Here is an 8,084-nt window from a genome sequence, read left to right as displayed (position 1 = left end):
AGATTGAAATACATTAGAAAGATATTAGTTATGTAGGTTATTGTACACTAGCCTTTCTCTGAGTAATAGTTAACTTTAAACAGTACTGTATTCTTCAATATTGTCAGATTAATGCAAACATTATTTCTTAGTAGGGAAGTATGGATAAACACATATTTAGGATTGTACTGCCAAAGAATTAGGTACTTTTACGATTTCAATAACAGTAATTTGTGTTAAAATCCATCCCAGCCCCTGCCTCTGCTGTACTCATTCTTCACTGAAAACAGCAGGAAAACAAAACCCATATACAGCATTCACTACCATTTCAAAGTACAATTTTGATAGGTTGAAATGATTTTATTTTTTTATGTCATTTTAGATGGAAGAGACAGTTATCTAAGAGAATTTTTGGTAGTCATCATCAAAAAATCTTAGTACAAAATCTCTTGTATATATCTATTACTATACAAAGATCTTCCCTACTTTAAAACCATTTATTTTCCACTACATTAATATTAAATTGTATTAGTGCTGACTGAACTCAATAGTATCATTTCTGATTACTTTCAGGTAGTGCTTGATCTGGTCTGATGGACTGATTTTCAACTAAGAGTGTAAAGTAAATGAGACTATTTTACACACAGCTTTCTGTGGTCTCATTCTTTTCCATATGATTTTTAACTTTATAGTTCTATTATTATAGGCATATAATTACACATAATAAATATCATACTCAAACATTGCTCCAATTTGTTTTCTATCCTTATTTTTAAACTAAGGGAGTACAAAATTAGACCTATATGCTTCAAATAATTTTTTGCAAATAATTGTTTTTTTAGAAGTGGAAAGGAAAGAAATACAGAAGACTTGTATAAACTGGTATAATTATTTGAAGGCTAAAGTAAAGCCAGGTTTATTACAGTAGCAATTTGTGAAGTAGCTATGGCTGGAAGTTTAAAATGAATGAAATGATTAAGTCTTTATAAAATTGATTGCTAATATATCTGTGTTTTTGAGCACTCAGATGTTAAAACATGTGCTATAAATGACTAGTTTTTGCTTAATATCATTAGCATTCATTGCAGCCAAAATGATGGCATAACTTTGTGTTTCCAGCTTTGCAAATCTGATATTTTCTTTGGCCTGTGGTTTAAGGTTTCCTTGCCAAACAAAATGGGAGATGCAGAAGCAGGCAAGAAGATCTTTACTCAGAAATGTGCTCAGTGCCACACAGTGGAAAAAGGTGGAAAACACAAGACAGGTCCAAATCTCTGGGGTCTTTTTGGCCGAAAAACAGGACAAGCACCAGGATTTTCTTATACTGATGCAAACAAAAACAAAGGTAAAAATCAGCAGTGGTGGGAGAAACTCAGATATTTTGTCACAGAGAGGAAAGCAAATAATTTGACCTTATAATAATGGCCTAATTTGCACTGTTGAAAATGGACCTTCATGCTTGTAATACTGATACATTGATTTATCTCATAAGACCTGAAATTGGATAACTGGTTATCCTTCTGATCAGAAGAACTAGCAATCTTGTATGGCATAGGTTTTTTCCTGTACAGGGTATTTTATTTCATTTTTAAAAGTACTTTTTAGTTGTCAATGGATCTTTTATTTTATTTATTTATATGTGGTGCTGAGGATCGAACCCAGGGCCTCACATATGCCAGGCAAGTGCTGTACCACTGAGCCACAACTCCAGCCCCTTTTTCATGCAATACATTTATCTTGAAAAAAGTGTGAGCTAGATTTAAAAAAACTCAAATCATATTTTAGTATTAGAATGGTAGTAGAGATTCTATCTATAATAATGATTCTTAGCAAAGTGAGGGGAATATTATGTAGTTTGAAAAGTACATTCAACAATTTCTTTGTTGGTAGAAAGAGGGTAGAAAGTAAATGAGAAAGCATTTGAGAACTGAGATTAGAAATTATTAGAAAAGACTATGATATCTTTAAAAAGCAATTTGTTATTCCTGGATGTACACGTGAGAGATTTACATATGTATCACATGCACACGCACACACACATATTACTTGTGCTAAAAGTAACCCATAATCTTTGTTGATCCAGGAATATTTTAGTACTTTTAAAATATCAACATGGTTATTATTAACACATTATCATTATATTCAGATGTGCAGAAATGCTGGTTAATCAGTATTGTATAATAAAGAATTTGGTTTTGGTCCTGAGTTCCTGTCCAGGAATCTCTAAAACCTTGGAATTTCCTAAGTATTAGGAATGTCTTTGTTATCACTGTTGGCCCCTGGGACCAGAACCTGAGATATGCTGAGATGACTTATGATGAGTTCATAGATCATTTCAGGATGGAGGTGACTATACTGGAAAGGTCAACTATGTGATTGGAGAATTGAGACATTGAGTAAAGTGATATCAGTCTGACCTTGGGGGAAAAAATGCAGATTGGAGATGGAGTTTAGTCATGTGACTGATAAGTCATCAGTAGTTAAATACTCTGGACACTTATAACTGGAACTCCCATTGAGTTTACTGATTGGTGAACACATCTGGGAGGGTGATGAGTACTGATTCCACAGGAATATGACCCAGAAACTGCATTTGGACCTTCCCAGTCCTTGCCCTATGGGTTTCTTCATCTAGCTGGTCCTGATTTTTGTTCTTTATAATAAAACTGTAAATGTAAGCATAGGGCTTTCCTGAGTTCTGTGAGTTGGTGTAGAAAATTATTGAACTTGGGGAGGTTGTGGGAATTCCTGAATTGGTAGTCAGTTGGTGAGAAGTTTGGGAGGTCCATTATTTATAACTAGTGTCCAAAGTGAGGGCATTCTTATTGGGCACTGAAGAATCTATACTGATTCTGAGCAGTTAGTATCAGAATTGTATTGCAGTTATTGAAAAAGGATTTTTGGTTGATAGACTACTGGATAAATCAGTTTTTAACTCACATTTATTATTTGCATTCATATGACTAATTTTTAAAGTGTTATTTTGCTATAGTATCATTTTAATATTTTATTATTCTGTTAACAGCAGTAAACTTTTGAATTCCTAATTTGTAAACTAGTTATAAACTAATATTTATTCCTGTAGCTGCCAAACCTTTAAGGCATTTATTACTTATTAGCATTGATTTGAAATGATATTAAAACTTACTTCAGATGTGTTTATTATAGGTTATTGTCAAAGGTTGAAAGCTATATAAAAGGCTTGATTTTAACATTAAGAATTAGAAATGAAATATCTCTAAGTCATACTTTTCAAGTAATATTTTTTACTTATTTGAAAATATATTATTATTTATTAGTTCCATTGATAAAATAAGGATAATATAAGTAGTTTGCTATGTTAATTGAATTAGGATTTTAAATTAGATTATTTAAAATAAAATAAGGATTTCAAAAATTCTTTAGTACACCTTAACCAAATATGGACTTGCATAACTAAGATAAGTCAAGAAGTTAATAACCATATTAATACAAATTATGGCTACTATCAACCATATTATATTTTCTGTGTATAATATTTCTGTTGCAAATAATTATATTTTTTTCTGAAGAATGTGGAAATTCTTATAGTTTAAAGAGGATTGTCTCATGATTTGTGTGGAGTACAGTTTTATAAAATTCATAATAATAGCAATCTTATATTGTGTGTTTTAAAATTTTTGGTACAATATGTATAATATAAAACATCATTTTAATCATCTTTAAGTGTATGACTTTGTGTTATTAAGTACATTCATATTGTTTTGTTATCATTACCACCATTCATCTCTTGGACTTTTTTGTTTTCTCAAACTGAAACTCTGTTCCCATTAAACAATCTCTGGCAATTACCATTCTACTTTCTGTCTTTGCCAATTTGACTACTCTAGGTATCTCATACCAGTGGAATCTTAACAGTATTTCTTCCTTTGTGACTGACTTATTTCACTTGGCATCATACCTTCAAAAGTTCATATATTTTGTACCAGATGTCAGAATTTCCATCTTTTGTTAAGGCTGAATGATATTCTATTGTATGTATATAGCACCTTTGCTTATCCATAGATAGAGACTCAATTTTTTTCCTTCTTTTGATTATTGTGAATAATGCTGTTATGAACATGGATATACAAATACATGTTGAGTCTCTGCTTTCACTTCCTTTGGGGATATGCCCAGAAGTGGAATTACTGAATTTGATTATAATTCTGTGTTTAATTTATTGAGGAACACCTGTACCATTTTCCATAATGGCTTTACCCTTTTATGCTCTCATTAGTAATGCACAAAGTTTCTATATTCTCATCAACATTAATTTTTTTAGAAAATAATTGCCATAATAATTATGGTATTATATGGTTTGGATATCCATTTCCCTCTTGATTAGTGAGGTTGGGTCACTGATACTTTTAAAAATATATAAAATTTTTTGGCAATATTTATAGTGCATTGTACCATATAAAATTTTGGTACAGTAATAATTGGAGCAGGTTTTAGAAACAAATTGTTTGAATTAATTCATGATTTTCCCAGGGTTCTATGCTAGAAAGTGACAGACCAAGAATTCAAACCCAGGTTTTCTTGGACCTTGAAAGAAATCATATCATGGATTTACCATATTTATTAAACTTTTAATTATTTCCATTAGGGATTAGTCTTTATCTTTTGCCTATTGTCATCTCAAATGTCTTAGTTAACATTGTTCTACATTTAAGTGTCATGCCTCGCTTATACCACAGTATCTTTATCTTTTGGTTGGTGGATGGTTATCTATTGGTCATTACACCAAGAAAGTAATATAATGGAATTATATTTTACTAGTTATTAGATGCTCTAAAACATTTGGGAATTTGAATTGAATAATAATTTGGCTGGGCATGAAATTATTGAAAAACACTTTTAATTCCTCAAGATTTTGTATGCTTCATGTTAAATTATTATTTGAAATGAGCTTGTTCATTTGGAAGTTAGTTGGTTTTATTTTTATTTTATTCTTGTCCCCTTTCAATAAAGTTCTTTTTGAAATTTAATAACTTTGCTAGGCTATGTCTGGGCCTTGATCGATCTATTTTAGAATTTCTTGGAATATGTTGTGTTCTTCCACTTGGCAGATTATTTTTGAAAGTTTTCTTTATATGTTTTATTAATTCCATTTTATTTGTTTTTTAAAAAATCTTACTTGGGCTATCAATTATGTGGATCTTGGATCTTCATTATATAAATATCTTCTATATCTATCATTTTCCCTTTGCTTTGAGAGCTAAAGTAATCATTTTAAATGCTTAATTATTTTCATTTTCCTTTTATCAGTATTTTCAAGCCCAACCGTGTCATCAGCAGCTGTCATTTTTATATCTTTCTATTTTATCATTTTCTACTTGAGCCTTTTTTAGCTCTGCATTGAACCCTTAATTTATAAAGACCTTCTTTGAATCCATGGGAATGTAGTTCATCTGCTTAATGTCTACAATTTCTGATGTGTATTTTTCTTTTAACTTTTAAAATATTCATTTTTGCTTTGTATTTATATGTGGTGCATATGTGTGCATACTGTTAAGTGCTTGTGCTTTCAATACTCTTGTGCTATTTCCTTTTTGATTATTACTCACCTTTGGATTAAAACAGTTCTTCTTGGAGAATTTGCTGAATAGTAAGGATGAAGGTCTGGGTGTGCCAGTTAGTTATGAGGTCTTCTTTCCCCACAGTTATATGTTAGAGATACAGATGTATGTTTGAATGTATGTATATTTTGGTGATGGTGTTATTTGGCTCTTTATTTCACCTCGTGAAGGGTTATGCAACTTCTGCGGTTTCTCTTTTATCCTTTAACCTGTTAAGATCCTTCTTTCAGAGATAGCATGTCTCTGTTTTCTTCTTTAATTTGGTTCCCCTGACCTCCATGATGTCAAACTGAATTTAAGGAGACTTTCATGGCTAGCTGATACACCCTGTTCTTTTTGAGCCAAAATAGGGTTATAGTTTTGCCCTTTAGGGTGTGTCACCTACTTAGGAGAAATCTTCTCTTCTTCACCCTAAATCATTAGCCACAGTGTCCACTTGCTCTGGTCCATGTTTCATGTCCTTGGTGGTCTCCTAATTATATTGTTTAAGGTTATAGATGCTTCCTGAAGGGTTTTATCAAAGATAGAGTTAACATTAGTGTTTCTCTGGGTCAGATTTTGATGGGAAATGTGGACAAAAGGAACTTGGTTTGATTGATCGATGAAAGAACATGGAAATATAAGTTACAAATTCTTGACTCCAAGCAACTTTGTCATTTTAAGGGAAATTATTTTCTTCTCTTTGGGTCATCATTTACTCATCTGCAAAATGAAAGACTAGATTAAATGATCTTTATCTTGTCTAATAGGAAGTCTGATTATAGGAGGATGAGTTATACTTAGGCACAACATGTGTGGAGTGGTAGTTCATTGATTTATTTTGGATAATCCTAAACAACATATGACTATTGATTTCTCTAGAGAAGGCAAAGAGCGAAGTCTAATTTTGAAATATTTTTATAAGTCAGAATCTATACATATTCTTAATCGAAAGTCTTATAACCTTTACTCACATATGTAGCATATCAGAAAACAAGCCCTACAGATGAAACTACACAAACTTAAAACTTATTTTCAACTTTATAGGTGTTGTCTGGGGAGAAGAGACTTTGATGGAATATTTGGAGAACCCAAAGAAATATATCCCTGGAACTAAAATGATCTTTGCTGGTCTTAAAAAGAAGAGTGAGAGAGAAGATCTTATTCAGTATTTGAAACAGGCAACATCTTCCTGAAATATTATTGCAACTTCAAAAGTATCAATTTAAATATTGTAAACTTAAAGAAGTCATATTTTATCTTTCTTGATCAGCCTGTAGTAAGTTTAACATTTTAAAATAAAGGTTGATGTTTTTTATTATGTATAGTCTGATCAGATGCCCTTAAGAACCTGAACTTGCTTTTATATGCTCATTAAAGATGGTGATAGGAAAGAGGAGGAGAGGGAAGGAAACTGAAATCTACTGGGCTTCAGTAGTCCCTGCATGCACAACATATTTTATAAGCCTAGCAACTGCTGCAGGTGATGGAGATAGTTTCCACATACTTATTTCTCTGTAATTTGAACGTAGATATAACAGACATTAGCTTTAATTTTCATTAAGCTGGATTTGGTTATGTGTTTACCTTTTATTATAAATAATACTTAAAGTAACTTGAAAAAAGTAGGGAAAAGGAAGTCAAATAGTTGATCTTACATAAAGAGTACTTTTTAGAAAAAAAGAGAAGCAAATCATTGACCTGGGTGAATAAAATGTGATCTGGAGGAAAGGAGAAAAACATGTTGTATGTTAATAAACATGTCATCTAACATGTAATCTTTTAAAATTCATATTTTTATAACACCCTGCTAATCCTGAGAAGTATAAAACTGGACTTCAGGGAGGAATAGAAGGGACCCTTATAAGAGAGAGAGAGGGAGAAAAAACCCAAACCCTCTTTTTAAATGTGGAAAGAGCCTCTACCTCACTCTAAGAGTGAAGCATGTTGGGGCAGATCTACAGCAGAGCCTGTGTGGAAAGGAGTAGAGCTCTGTGTACTGTGAGGCAGCCCCTGAAGCAGCCAGGAAGTACTCGAACACAGAGGTAAACTGCTTTCATCCCAAAGAGGTGGGTAGATGATTGGTGAGGGTAATTATGGGTGAGAAGATATCTGTTATCTCCTTTATACTTTATAACAACACGCCTGAGAGGTGTGTTATACCCTCTGTAGTGAGACATAGAAGGATGTGATGCCGAAGTCAAAACTTGGGTCTTCTACTCCAGTTCCTAGTGACCTTTTACCATTATCATAAGGATAATAATATGTTCATTAATCAATTTATAGTAGGCACCACTACTGTGAAGTCACCCTAACCAGAAGTTCTCAGAGGAGGGGAACATAGTTGAAAAACAGTAATTTCCAGAAGATTCCATTTAATCTGCTTGGTGCCCAGACCTTTTTTTTTAGTTGTCAATGGATATTTATTTATATATTTATTTATTTATATGTGGTACTGAGAATTAAACCCAGTGCCTCACACATGCTAGGCAAGTGCTCTGACACTGAGCTACAAGCCCAGCCCCA

General features: G+C 32.3%; 1 protein-coding gene across 1 annotated transcript; it reads left to right on the top strand.

The window, feature by feature from the left end:
• Positions 1 to 1,155: 1,155 nt before the first annotated feature.
• LOC124980035 (cytochrome c, testis-specific) lies at positions 1,156 to 6,754 on the top strand. The gene is made up of 2 exons (XM_047545135.1): positions 1,156 to 1,324; positions 6,606 to 6,754. The coding sequence occupies exons 1-2, from the start codon at positions 1,156 to 1,158 to the stop codon at positions 6,752 to 6,754; spliced, it is 318 nt and encodes a 105-aa protein (XP_047401091.1).
• Positions 6,755 to 8,084: the final 1,330 nt, after the last annotated feature.

Source organism: Sciurus carolinensis, chromosome 3 (assembly GCF_902686445.1).
Source record: "Sciurus carolinensis chromosome 3, mSciCar1.2, whole genome shotgun sequence".
In the NCBI taxonomy this organism is placed as follows: Eukaryota; Metazoa; Chordata; class Mammalia; order Rodentia; family Sciuridae; genus Sciurus; species Sciurus carolinensis.
The sequence above is the reverse complement of the archived record's forward strand: the minus strand, read 5'-3'. Positions and strand labels throughout refer to the sequence as shown.

Bases quoted from the DNA above. Each gene is read 5' to 3' on its own strand.
- LOC124980035 (XM_047545135.1), top strand. From the start codon at position 1,156: ATGGGAGATGCAGAAGCAGGCAAGAAGATCTTTACTCAGAAATGTGCT. The intron at 1,325-6,605 runs GTAAAAATCAGC...TCAACTTTATAG, and splicing joins TGATGCAAACAAAAACAAAG to GTGTTGTCTGGGGAGAAGAG.